Source organism: Schistocerca piceifrons, chromosome 6, assembly GCF_021461385.2.
Source record: "Schistocerca piceifrons isolate TAMUIC-IGC-003096 chromosome 6, iqSchPice1.1, whole genome shotgun sequence".
NCBI classification, from domain to species: Eukaryota; Metazoa; Arthropoda; class Insecta; order Orthoptera; family Acrididae; genus Schistocerca; species Schistocerca piceifrons.
The window spans coordinates 239,165,129-239,179,986 of NC_060143.1; the positions used below are offsets into that span (position 1 = coordinate 239,165,129).

General features: G+C 41.9%; 1 protein-coding gene across 1 annotated transcript in view; it reads left to right on the plus strand.

Moving 5' to 3' along the window:
* The window catches only part of LOC124802615 (endoglucanase A-like), a 123,507-nt gene that overhangs the window by 76,321 nt on the left and 32,328 nt on the right, over positions 1–14,858 (plus strand). The window contains exon 8 of the mRNA XM_047263501.1: positions 1,722–1,861. Within this exon, the coding sequence (XP_047119457.1) occupies positions 1,722–1,861 (140 nt within the window). The remainder of the gene's footprint in view (positions 1–1,721; positions 1,862–14,858) is intronic.

Genomic DNA, 14,858 nt, shown 5'->3' on the forward strand with positions numbered 1-14,858 from the left:
CAAATCAAATTTTTTGAATGGATATGGACCAAATGACCACCTACTAGTCCAGCAGCTCACGCCACTCTCATGTATGACGCGTGAACTGATATCCTTAAAAAAGAACAACAGACTAACAATTCACGAAACATAAGGAATAAATCTACCTTTCCTTTGGTTTATTTTACCATCGTAATATCCGCCAGTGAGGTATACTATGTATATGTTATATTATGTGTACATTTCATTATTCGTTTCTCCTAAAAAGACTACATTTAATAATGATAAACCTTTTACTCTTTATCCTGATGACATGCTTTTGGGTCAGAAAGACCTTTGTGCCTGAGGTGAGTTGCTACAAAGTAATTACCCCAGTTGGCATCAAGAAATGCAACGCCATTTACACTACTGGCCATTAAAATTGATACACCTAGGAGAAATGCAGAAGATAAACGGGTATTCATTGGGCAGATATATTATACTAGAACTGACATGTGGTTATATTTTGGGTGCATAGGTCCTGAGAAATCAGTACTCAGAACAACCACCTCTGGCCGTAATAACAACCTTGATACGCCTGGGCATTGAGTCAAACAGAGTATGGACGGCGTGTACAGGTACAGCTTCAACACGATACCACAGTTCGTCAAGAGTAGTGACTGGCGTATTGTGACGAGCCAGTTGCTCGGCCACCATTGTCCAGACGTTTTAAATTGGTTAGAGATCTGGAGAACGTGCTAGCCAGGGCAGCAGCCGAACATTTTCTCTATCCAGAAAGGCCCGTACAGGACCTGCAACATGCGGTCGTGCATTATCCTGCTGAAATGTAGGGTTTCGCAGGGATCGAATGAAGGGTAGAGCCAAGGGTCGTAACGTCCACTGTTCAAAGTGCCGTCAATGCGAACAAGAGGTGACCGAGACGTGTAACCAATGGCACCCCGTACCATCACGCCAGTATGGCGATGACGAATACACGCTTCCAATGTGCGTTCACCGCGATGTCGCCAGACACGGATGCGACCACCACGATGCTGTAAACAGAACCTGGATTCATCCGGAAAAAATGAGGTTTTGCCATTCGTGCACCCATGTTCGTTGTTGAGCACACCATCGCTGGCGCTCCTGTCTGTGATGCAGCGTCAAGGGTAACCGCAGCCATGGTCTCCTAGCTGATAGTCCATGCTGCTGGAAACGTCGTCGAACTGCTCGTGCAGATGGGATCCAGCACGGCGTTCCGTATTACCCTCCTGAACCTACCGATTCCATATTCTGCTAACAGTCATTTGATCTCTATCAACGCGAGCAGCAATGTCGCGATACGATAAACCGCAATCGCGATTGCCTGTATCAAACTCGGAAACGTGATGGTACGCATTTCTCCTCCATACACGAGGCATCACAACAACGTTTCACCAGGCAACGCCGGTCAACTGCTGTTTGTGTATGAGAAATCGGTTGGAAACTTTCCTCATGTCAGCACGTTGTAGGTGTCGCCACCGGCGCCAAACTTGTGTGAATGCTCTTAAAAGTTAATCATTTGCATATCACAGCATCTTCTTGCTGTCGGTTAAGTTTCGCGTCTGTAGCATGTCATCTTCGTGGTGTAGCAATTTTACTGGCCAGTAGTGTAGTTTTGGCGGATCACTGGTGGTGACTGCTCTAATTTCTGTGACAGACTCCGCCAGTCACACGTAGCCGCTTCACTGTCATGTTTTCTCACCACCTTCCTTCTTTCGCGGCAGGTGTCGAACCTCGGCCTGGACCAGGAGACGCTGCAGGCGTTCGCCAAGCAGCAGATCGACTACGCCCTGGGCGAAACGGGCCGCAGCTACGTCGTGGGCTTCGGCGAGAACCCGCCGCTGCGGGCCCACCACCGCGCCGCGTGAGTAGCTCTGCGCTCCGTCCCTCTCCCACTGTACTCTCCTGCCTCATCTGCTCCAAAAACGGTCACCCACGTCTTGCGGCTGTGGCCATTCCTCCTCATATTCCCCAACTCCCTCCAAATCCAGGCTCTCTCTCCGTTTCCGGTCACTTTCCTCTGCTGGTATCCTGCAAAATCTTATGAACAACCCACGCCTTCTCCATCACCAAATCCAAATTCGTCTCTCCTACACCTCCCAATAGTCCATCGTACACCCTGTATTTAAGAACAATGGATTTCTGCAACGGCTATAAAAACTTATACCATATATCTTTCCTCTACAGACACTCCGCATACTGACACGAAGCAAATCTCACCACCTTTCTCTTCCAGACTATAAAATCACACCTGAGACGTTTCCGTCTACATACACTGTGTACATTTTCCAAATCATCCAAAATGCAGGCTTCATCCCAGCTTTTCTCCAGCCCAACTGCAAAGTTACTCATCTAGAAATTCCTGCATTCAGCCTGTGCCCATGCACATGTTACTTTCTTTCTCACACAAAATTATCTCCAAAGCCCTCATTTCCAAAATTCCACACGCACAGTTAGCAGTATTCCACAGCATCAAGATGCGCACTTGTATCACCATAAAAGTATCTTTCACATCATCACCGCGTTACCTTACTAAACTTTAAGTTTATTTACGAAGTGGCGTCTGAAAGTTTCCAAAATACACTAATTAAAACTATCATATCTTACCTAGACCACATCCTCTATCACCAGCTTAAAAGTAGTTCCCTTCAAAGCGAATACAACCATCCCACGTTTCTGCCACTTACGAAAGCAAAGCTGTGAATCTCTCTGTTTTAGGTCATATAGTAGCTTCCTTCACTGCATCGAATCTTTGTCCCTTCAACATGCCTTTCCACATATGCATCATACTCCGCAAGCCATCTAACGATGTGTGGCAGAGGATACTTTGGTGCCGGCCGATGTGGCCGAGCGGTTCTAGGTGCTACAGTCTGGCACCGCGCGGCCGCTACGGTCGCAGATTCAAATCCTGCCTCGGCCATGGATGTGTGTGATGTCCTTAGGCTAGTTAGGTTTAAGCAGTTCTAAGTTCTAGGGGACTGATGACCTCAGAAATTAAGTCTCTCAGTGCTCAGAGCCATTTGAACCATTTTTTGATACTTTGGTACCACTGACTGTTTCCCCCTTCCAGTTCCAATGTTTCTTCACCTGTGCCGAATTAATCATGATGCCTTTCTCGCTTCGGCCATCCAATGTAGCCCTGCTTGCAAGAAGGCAGAATCATTCCATTTTTCCAGCTACTGTGTAGTTTTCAATTTTGATGTTAAATACATTATTTTTATCCTCTACTACTCTTCGTTAGCTACGTTGTTCCTCTGTTTAATTGTAAGCCAATTTTATATTAAGTGTATTGAACATTCTTTTGAACAGGTCATTTAAGTCCGTCTTAGATCTGATCAGAATCTCAGTCTTAGTATCTGTTCCCCTTTAATTTTGCTCTTCCAAAATAAGACGTTTTAGCAGATCTGATTTCAGAAATTTGTTCCACTGAGAATGCTATTTATGCAGTCACTCGTCCAAATATTACAAGGCTTAAATAATAAAATATCACAAGTTTATATTTTTTCAGATTTTTCCAAGATGTTTAACTGCATAGATCGTGCTGCTTTCTCAGAAAAAGTCAAGTTTTATGGAATTAATGGCTTTTCATACGATCAATCTGTACCGTACATAACAAACAGAATTAAAAACGTTGAGATCAATAATTCAAACAATGTTGAAATAGACAAAAATTTAGTGACTGGGGAGAAATCACGAAGGGGGTCAGGAAAGGTTCAATTTTGGGTCCATTCCTATTCCTTATACACTTGAGTGACGTTCCACTTACATTCATCAAGCAGAATCTACACATTTTGCGAACGGTACTGGTGTTACAACAATTACCATTATGGAGAGGGTAACGAGAGTGGTCGTTCGCGATATTTTTCAAGTGGTTCTTTGAAAATGGAATCTGCCTTAATCTTGAGGAAACATATTCTTCTGGTTTCTCTATAACGAAATAGCCTCACCGACAATTCATGTAGCACATTAACAGAAGTCAGTGAACAGGCTAGAAGGTTCCAAATTTTGGAATGTACGTGTTGCTGAAAACTTGAACTGGAAGAAGCATTGTAAGTTAGCTGCTCAAAAAATTAAGTTCAGCTAGATTCGCTTTGAACTTAATTTTTGAGCAGTTAATTTACATGCTTCTTCCAGTTCGAGTTTTCAGCAGTAGCTACATTCGCTCTCCCCCCATGAACCATGGACCTTGCCATTGGTGGGGAGCTTTGCGTGCGTCAGCGATACAGATAGTCAAACCGTAGGTGCAACCACAATGCTGAGGTATCTGTTAAGAGGTTAGACAAACGAATGGTTCCTGAAGAGAGGCAGCAGACTTTTCAGTAGTTGCACGGCAACAGTCTGGGTGATTGACTGATCTCGTCTTGTAACATTTCAACCAAAACGACCTTGCAGTGCTTTTGCTGCGACGGATGAAAGCAAGGGGAAACTACAGCCTTAATCTTTGCCGGATGCATGTAGCTTTACTGTTTGATTAAATGACGATGGCATCCCCTTAGGTAAATTAATCCGGAGGTAAAATAGTCCCCCATTCGGATCTCAGGGTGGGGACTACTCAGGAGGATGTCGTTATCAAGGGGAACAAAACTGCCGTTTTACGGATCTGAGCGTGGAATATAAGATCCATTAATCGGGCAGGTAGGTTAGAAAATTTAGAAAGGGAAATTGATGGGTTAAAACTGGATATAGTGGGAATTACTGAAATTCGGTGGCAGGAGGAAAAAGACTTCTGGTTAGCTGACCAGAATTAACGGTAATGCAGGGGTAGGTTTAATAATGATTCAAAAAATAGGAACGCGGATAAGCTTCTACAAACAGCATAGTGATTGCATTATTGTAGCCAAGATAGACACGAAGCCCACGCCTATCACAAGTTTATTTGTGAACTAGCTCCGCAGATGATGAAGAGACTGAAGAAATGTATAATGCGATTAAAGAAATTATTCAGATAGTTAAGAGAGACGAAAATTTAATAGTCATGAAGAACAGGAATTCGATAGTAGGGAAAAGAAGATAAGGAAAAGGAGTAGGTGAATATGGACTGGTGGTAAGGAATAAAGAGGAAGCTGCCTGATTATGTAATGGTAAGACAAATATTTAGGAACCAAGTTTTACACTGTAAGACACTTCCAGGGGTTGAAGTGGACTCTGACAACAATTTATTGATTATGAACTGTAGATTAAAACTGAAGCAACTGCAAAAAGTTAGGAAATTAAGGAGATGGAACCTGGATAAAGTGAAAGAACCACAGGTTGCAGACAACTTCAGAGAGCATTAGTAAACGATTGACAAGAACAGTCGAAAGAAATGCAGTTGAGGAAGAATGGGTAGCTTTGAGAGATGAAATAGTCAAGGAAGCAGAGGACCAAATAGGTAAACAGACGAGGGCTAGTAGAAATCCTTGGTAACAGAAATAATGGATTTAATCACGAAAGGAGAAAATATAAAACAGTAAATGAAGAAGGCGAAAAGGAGTACAAGCGTCTCAAAAATGAGATCGACAGGCAGTGCTAAATGCGTAAGCGGGGATGGCTATGGGACAAATGTAAGGATGTAGAAGCGTGCATCACTATGGGTAAAATAGATACTGCCTACAGGAAAATTAAAGAGAGTTTTGGAGAAAAGAGAACGACTTGCATGAATATCAAGAGCGCAGATGGGAAATCAGTCATAAGCAAAGAGGGGAAAGCAGAAAGAAGGAAGGGGTATTTAGAGGGTGTATCCAAGAGTGATGTAATTGAGGGAAATATTATGGAAATTGACGATGAAGATGAAATGAAAAATATGATATTGCGCGAAGAATTTGGCAGAGCAGTGAAAGACTGAAGCCGAAACAAGGCCCCAGGAGCAGACAATATTCCACTAGAACTACTGATAGCCTCAGGAGAGCCAGTCATGACAAAACACTTCCATCTGGCGAGAAAAATGTATGAGACACGCGAAATACCATCGGACTTCAAGAAGGATGTAATGATTCCATTCCCAAAGAAAGCAGGTTTTTACAGGTGTGAAAATTACCGAACTATCATTTTAATAAGTCACGGTTGCGAAATACTAACACCAATTCTTTACAGACGAATGGAAAAACTGGTAGATGCCGAGCTCGGGGGAGACCAGTTTGGATTCCGTAGAAATGTTGGAACACGCGAGGGAATACTGACCCTACGACTTGTCTTAGAAGATGTTGTTGTTGTTGTGGTCTTCAGTCCTGAGACTGGTTTGATGCAGCTCTCCATGCTACTCTATCCTGTGCAAGCTTTTTCATCTCCCAGTACCTACTGCAACCTACATCCTTCTGAATCTGCTTAGTGTATTCATCTCTTGGTCTCCCTCTACGATTTTTACCCTCCACGCTGCCCTCCAATACTAAATTGGTGATCCCTTGATGCCTCAGAACATGTCCTACCAACCGATCCCTTCTTCTGGTCAAGTTGTGCCACAAACTTCTCTTCTCCCCAATCCTACTCAATACTTCCTCATTAGTTATGTGATCTACCCATCTAATCTTCAGCATTCTTCTGTAGCACCACATTTCGAAAGCTTCTATTCTCTTCTTGTCCAAACTATTTATCGTCCATGTTTCACTTCCATACATGGCTACACTCCATACGAATACTTTCAGAAATGACTTCCTGACACTTAAATCAATACTGGATGTTAACAAATTTCTCTTCTTCAGAAACGCTTTCCTTGCCATTGCCAGCCTACATTTTATATCCTCTCTACTTCGACCATCATCAGTTATTTTGCTTCCCAAATAGCAAAACTCCTTTACTACTTTAAGTGCCTCATTTCCTAATCTAATTCCCTCAGCATCACCCGACTTAATTAGACTACATTCCATTATCCTTGTTTTGCTTTTGTTGATGTTCATCTTATATCCTCCTTTCAAGACACTGTCCATTCCATTCAACTGCTCTTCCAAGTCCTTTGCTGTCTCTGACAGAATTACAATGTCATCGGCGAACCTCAAAGTTTTTATTTCTTCTCCATGAATTTTAATACCTACTCCGAATTTTTCTTTTGTTTCCTTTACTGCTTGCTCAATATACAGATTGAACAACATCGGGGACAGGCTACAACCCTGTCTTACTCCCTTCCCAACCACTGCTTCCCTTTCATGTCCTTCGACTCTTATAACTGCCATCTGGTTTCTGTACAAATTGTAAATAGCTTTTCGCTCCCTGTATTTTACCCCTGCCACCTTTAGAATTTGAAAGAGAGTATTCCAGTCAACATTGTCAAAAGCTTTCTCAAAGTCTACAAATGCTAGAAACGTAGGTTTGCCTTTCCTTAATCTTTCTTCTAAGATAAGTCGTAAGGTCAGTATTGCCTCACGTGTTCCAGTGTTTCTACGGAATCCAAACTGATCTTCCCCGAGGTTGGCTTCTACTAGTTTTTCCATTCGTCTGTAAAGAATTCGTGTTAGTATTTTGCAGCTGTGACTTATTAAGCTGATAGTTCGGTAATTTTCACATCTGTCAACACCTGCTTTCTTTGGGATTGGAATTATTATATTCTTCTTGAAGTCTGAGGGTATTTCGCCTGTTTCATACATCTTGCTCACCAGATGGTAGAGTTTTGTCAGGACTGGCTCTCCCACGGCCGTCAGTAGTTCCAATGGAATATTGTCTACTCCGGGGGCCTTGTTTCGACTCAGGTCTTTCAGTGCTCTGTCAAACTCTTCACGCAGTATCGTATCTCCAATTTCATCTTCATCTACATCCTTTTCCATTTCCATAATATTGTCCTCAAGTACATCGCCCTTGTATAGACCCTCTATATACTCCTTCCACCTTTCTGCTTTCCCTTCTTTGCTTAGAACTGGGTTTCCATCTGAACTCTTGATATTCATACAAGTCGTTCTCTTATCTCCAAAAGTCTCTTTAATTTTCCTGTAGGCGGTATCTATCTTACCCCTAGTGAGATAGGCCTCTACATCCTTACATTTGTCCTCTAGCCATTCCTGCTTAGCCATTTTGCACTTCCTGTCGATCTCATTTTTGAGACGTTTGTATTCCTTTTTGCCTGTTTCACTTACTGCATTTTTATATTTTCTCCTTTCGTCAATTAAATTCAATATTTCTTCTGTTACCCAAGGATTTCTACTAGCCCTCGTCTTTATACCTACTTGATCCTCTGCTGCCTTCACTACTTCATCCCTCAAAGCTACCCATTCTTCTTCTACTGTATTTATTTCCCCCATTCCTGTCAATTGCTCCCTTATGCTCTCCCTGAATCTCTGTACAACCTCTGGTTCTTTTAGTTTATCCAGGTCCCATCTCCTTAAATTCCCACCTTTTTGCAGTTTCTTCAGTTTTAATCTACAGGTCATAACCAATAGATTGTGGTCAGAGTCCACATCTGCCCCTGGAAATGCCTTACAATTTAAAACCTGGTTCCTAAATCTCTGTCTTACCATTATATAATCTATCTGATACCTTTTAGTATCTCCAGGGTTCTTCCATGTATACAACCTTCTTTCATGATTCTTAAACCAAGTGTTAGTTATGATTATGTTGTGCTCTGTGCAAAATTCTACCAGGCGGCTTCCTCTTTCATTTCTGTCCCCCAATCCATATTCACCTACTATGTTTCCTTCTCTCCCTTTTCCTACACTCGAATTCCAGTCACCCATGACTATTAAATTTTCGTCTCCCTTCACAATCTGAATAATTTCTTTTATTTGATCATACATTTCTTCAATTTCTTCGTCATCTGCAGAGCTAGTTGGCATATAAACTTGTACTACTGTAGTAGGTGTGGGCTTCGTATCTATCTTGGCCACAATAATGCGTTCACTATGCTGTTTGTAGTAGCTTACCCGCATTCCTATTTTCCTATTCATTATTAAACCTACTCCTGCATTACCCCTATTTGATTTTGTGTTTATAACCCTGTAGTCACCTGACCAGAAGTCTTGTTCCTCCTGCCACCGAACTTCACTAATTCCCACTATATCTAACTTCAACCTATCCATTTCCCTTTTTAAATTTTCTAACCTACCTGCCCGATTAAGGGATCTGACATTCCACGCTCCGATCCGTAGAACGCCAGTTTTCTTTCTCCTGATAACGACATCCTCCTGAGTAGTCCCCGCCCGGAGATCCGAATGGGGGACTATTTTACCTCCGGAATATTTTACCCAAGAGGACGCCATCATCATGTAATCATACAGTAAAGCTGCATGCCCTCGGGAAAAATTACGGCTGTAGTTTCCCCTTGCTTTCAGCCGTTCGCAGTACCAGCACAGCAAGGCCGTTTTGATTATTGTTACAAGGCCAGATCAGTCAATCATCCAGACTGTTGCCCTTGCAACTACTGAAAAGGCTGCTGCCCCTCTTCAGGAACCACACGTTTGTCTGGCCTCTCAACAGATACCCCTCCGTTGTGGTTGCACCTACGGTACGGCTATCTGTATCGCTGAGGCACGCAAGCCTCCCCACCAACGGCAAGGTCCATGGTTCATGGGGGGGAAGATAGGTTAACGAAAGGCAAACCTAAGTTGGTAGCATTTGTAGACTGGGAGAAAGCCTTTGACAATGTTGACTGGAACATTCGGTTTCAAATTCTGAAGGTGGTAGGTGTAAAATACAGGAAGCGAAAGGCTGTGTACAATTTCTGCAGAAATGAAATGGCAGTTATAAGAGTCGAAGGGCACGAGAGGCAAGCAGTGATTGGGAACGGACTGAGACAGAGTTGTAGCCTATCTCGATGTTATTCAATCTGTATATTGAGCAATCAGTAAAGGAAACAAAGAATAGGAATAGGAATTAAAACCCATAAAGAAGAAATAAAATTTTGAGGTTTGTCGAGGAGAGTGTAATTCTGTCAGAGAGAGAAAAGGACCTGGAAGAGCAGCTGAGCGGTGTGGACAGCGTCTTGAAAGGAGGATAGAAGGTGAACGTCAACAAAAGCAAAACGAGGATAATGGAATGTTGTCTAATTAAATCGGATGATGCTGAAGGAATTAGATTAGGAAATGAGACGCTTAAAGTAGTAAAGGAGTTTTGCTACTTGGGGAGCAAAATAACTGATGATGGTCGAAATAGAGAGGATATAAAATTTAGACTGATTATGGTAAGGAAAGCGTTTCTGAAGAAGAGAAATTTGTTAACATCTTGTATAGATTCAGAAGGATGTATGTTGTAGTTGTTATTCAGAGATGAAGAGGCTTGCTCAGGATAGAGCAGCACGGAGAGGTCTTTCAAACCAGTCTCTGGACTGAAGACCACAGCACCAACAACATTCGTTCTTCGTGTAGCTGCTAGTCTATGAATCAAATTGTGAGGTGACGGGTGAACATTTACGATACCCTTTGGTTGCCACGAGATCGAAACCCTAAAAACTATTCAGTGAGCTAATCGCTCCCCATGAGGTCAGTTGAATTAAAAAGGAAAGTCGCCCAACGGGTAACTAGTTGAATACCTGAATCAAACAGGGGTGGCCCAATTAAACATGAAATGTGGGCATCACAACTCACATAGACATACTGATAACGTTCAAATGAGTCTGAGCACTATGGGACTTAACATCTGAAGTCATCAGTCCCCTAGAACTTAGAACTACTGAAACCTAACTAACCTAAGGACATCACAACATCCATGCCCGTAGCAGGATTCGAACCTGCGACCGTAGCAGTCGCGCCGTTACAGACTGAAGCGCCTAGAACCGCTTGGCCACAACGGCCGGCTACTGATAACAGCTTCCATCAAGAAGACAAATGAAGTTAAAGGTCGCTATAACAATCAGATTTTTTTGCTAGATGCGTTAATGAGATCATGGTCAGGGTATAAGCCATACAAATAATTAAAAGGCACAAGTTTGCAAAACGTCTTCAAAAGACCTTGGCACAGGTGAGTGGGTCTGACACAGAACCATTCAAAAATTGAGTCCACTAACATCATTAATGATTACTAAATAAGTTGATAGTCTAGAGAAAAGACCCAGAAAAATGCGAACAAACACCGGTTCTCTCGCCTAATCACTAATTGAGTGTAGCTAGTTAGTTCAGAAGAACGTACTTTGAGTTGAAACAAATAACGTCGCGGTCTCCTCGTCATGACGTACGCAAATTATCCTTATGCTTTCTACTCTGCCGATATTCAGACGGAAAGGGTGGCTGTAGTAGTGACTGAGAATCCTGAATTCAGTACCAGTATCTGTGATCAGCTCTAAAAAAAAAATGCTTCATTTTCCCTTCTCATAACGAGACTGCTGTAGTTAGTACCGCTCAGTTGTCTCGTAGACTGGGGCAGCAGTCAGAAATTCTCTCGCACAGTACGTGTATTTTCGCTTTCCGTCCAATGGAAACGTCTGTACGTATTCACTAGCGAGCTTCCATTACCACTACGAAATTAATTGTCATGAGCCAACAACCGGCCCCTTTACAAAATTTAAACTTCTACACCTGTGACCTTCTTCAGCCCACACAACGGCTGTGTCAGTGCGTCACGTCTTTTTCCCCCACCTTCACAGATGTTGTCTTTTCAAAAGGTCATTCCTTAAGCACCCCGCTTTATGAAAGTTTATAATGAGCAGAGCACTCTCTCTCGGCCTGCTGCCCACACGATGAACGCCTGGTGTTTTCACGTCTTTCAAAAAAAGGCAGCACTCTATTCCTGGCATGTACCTGACTCACTGCTTGCTTTCAGCAGAAACATTAGTAATATCTGTCTGCAGCATTCCTCTTCCTAGTACTTGTTCGTTTTCGTAGCCGACAGGCTATTATAAGTCTGCAAAAACACTGTAAGGACTGTCACCATACAGAGTTAAAGGAAAAATCATTGGTATTAGATTTAATTGCGTGTATACTTTCATGCACCGTCAATAATTTAAATGGACAGGGTTAATCAATAGGGCAATGGAACAATTTTAGAAAAAACAGTCCCGTACCCAAAGCGAATCTCCTCCGCATATATTTTGCATAATAATATCGTATGAAATAATTATCTGCTGTAATTCATCACTTAGAAAGAAAGTAATGATCGCAGAAAACCGGACAGTAAGAATAATTTGTCGAGTTTTCCGGCAGTAGCCACGTAGTAACAGTAGCCATTCAAGGAGTTAGGCTTTATAACTGGTCCACCTAAATACACACATTTGTTCAACAAATTCATCATAAGCCACCCATCACAATTTGTGAATAGTTATCTCCATAACCACGAACTAGAGGAAAACACAACCTTTGTTACCCATTATTGAAACTGTCAGTGGCTCGGAGAGGAGATCAATGTGCAGCACCAAAAGTTTGATGCTGCTGCTGTTGTTGTGGTCTTCAGTCCAGAGACTGGTTTGATGCAGCTCTCCATGCTACTCTATCCTGTGCAAGCTTCTTCATCTCCCAGTACCTACTGCAGCCTACATCCTTCTGAATCTGTTTCATCTCTTGGCCTCCCTCTACGATTTTTACCCTCCATGCTGCCCTCCAATACTAAATTGGTGATCCCTCGAGGCCCCAGAACATGTCCTACCATCCGATCCCTTCTTCTAGTCAAGTTGTGCCACAATCTCCTCTTCTCCCCAACTCTCATCAATACCTCCTCATTAGTTATGTGATCTACACATCTAATCTTCAGCATTATTCTGTAGCACCACATTTCGAAAGCTGCTATTCTCTTCTTGTCTAAACTATTTATCGTCCATGTTTCACTTCCATACATGGTTACACTCCATACACATACTTTCAGAAACGACTTCCTGACTCTCAAATCAATACTCGATGTTAACAAATTTCTCTTCTTCAGAAACCTTTTCCTTGCTGTTGCCAGTCTACATTTTATATCCTCTCTACTTGGACCATCATCAGTTATTTTGCTTGCTGTTGCCAGTCTACATTTTATATCCTCTCTACTTGGACCATCATCAGTTATTTTGCTCCCCAAATAGCAAAACTCCTTTACTACTTTAAGTGTCTCATTTCCTAATCTAATTCCCTCAGCATCTCCCGACTTAATTCGACTACATTCCATTATCCTCGTTTTGCTTTTGTTGATGTTCATCTTATACCCTCCTTTCAAGACACTGTCTATTCCGTTCAACTGTTCTTCCAAGTCCTTTGCTGCCTCTGACAGAATTACAATGTCATCGGCGAACCTCAAAGTTTTTATTTCTTCTCCATGGATTTTAATACCTACTCCGAACTTTTCTTTTGTTTCCTTTACTGCTTGCTCGATATACAGATTGAATAGCATCGGGGAGAGGCTACAACCCAGTCTCACTCCATTCCCAACCACTGCTTCCCTTTCATACCCCTCGACTCTTATAACTGCCATCTGCTTTCTGTACAAATTATAAATAGCCTGTCACTCCCGGTATTTTACCCCTGCCACCTTCAGAATTTGAAAGAGAGTATTCCAGTCAACATTGTCAAAAGCTTTCTCTAAGTCTAAAAATCCTAGAAAGGTAGGTTTGCCTTTTCTTAATCTCTCTTCTAAGATAAGCCGTAGGGTCAGTATTGCCTGACGTGTTCCAACGTTTCAAGGAATTGGTAATTTTCACATCTGTCAACAACTGCTTTCTTTGGGATTGGGATTATTATATTCTTCTTGATGTCTGAGGGAATTTCGCCTGTCTCATACATCTTGCTCACCAGATGGTAGAGTTTTGTCAGGACTGGCTCTCCCAAGGCTGTATGTAGTTCTAATGGAATGTTGTCTACTCCCAGGGTCGACTTAGGTCTATCAGTGCTCTGTCAAACTCTTTACGCAGTATCATATCTCCCATTTCGTCTTCATCTACATCCTCTTCCATTTCCATTATACAGTCCTTAATTACATCTCCCTTGTATAGAACCTCTATATAATGCTTCCACCTTTCTGCTTTCCCTTCTTTGCTTAGAACTGTGTTTCCATCTGAGCTCTTGATATTCATACAAGTGGTTCTCTTTTCTCTAAAGGTCTCTTTAATCTTCCTGTAGGCAGAATCTATCTTAACCCTAGTGAGGTAAGCCTCTACATCCTTACATTTGTCCTCTAGCCGTCCCTGCTTAGCCATTTTGCACTTCCTGTCGATCTCATTTTTGAGACGTTTGTATTCCTTTTTGCCTGCTTTACTTACTGCATTTTTGTATTTTCTCCTTTCTTCAATTAAATTCAGTATCTCTTCTGTTACCGAAGGATTTCTATTAGCTCTCGTCTTTTTACCTTCTTGAGCCTCTGCTGCCTTCATTATTTCAAAGCTACCCATTCTTCTTTTACTGCATTTCTTTCCCCCACTCCTTTCAATTGTTCCTTTATGCTCTCCCTGAAACTCTGTACGACTTCTGGTTCTTTCAATTTATCTCGGTCCCATCTCCTTAAATTCCTACCTTTTTGCAGTTTCTTCAGTTTTAATCTACAGTTCATAACCAACAGATTGTGGTCAGAGTCCACATCTGCGCCTGGAAAAGTCTTACAATTTAAAACCTGGTTCATAAATCTCTGTCTTACCATTATATAGTCTATATGAAATTTTCTAGTATCTCCTGGGTTCTTCCATGTATATAACCTTCTTTCACGATAATTTGCCCAATAACGTAAAATGTCTGGAAGTAGCGAAGCATTTTTTGAAATCTAACCTAGAATCGTTTCTTCGTAACAACCCTTCTGTGCCATGGACGAATTTTAGTCTGTAAACAAAGCTACAGTAAGCTTAATACTGATCACTTATGCGTATCCTGTGGATTGACATGTTCCATATTTTTCATAAGAGAGTCGTTCAAATTGTCTATATAAAATATCTAACTAAATAAATACGTACTCTATATATTATATGGCAAGCATTCTAAAAATCTTATTTTATATTACGTTGTCAAAAGTTTAATCAAGCTCGAAAAGAAGCAGGTAATTATCATCATTCCTCTTCTATCTGCGTTTCATTATCT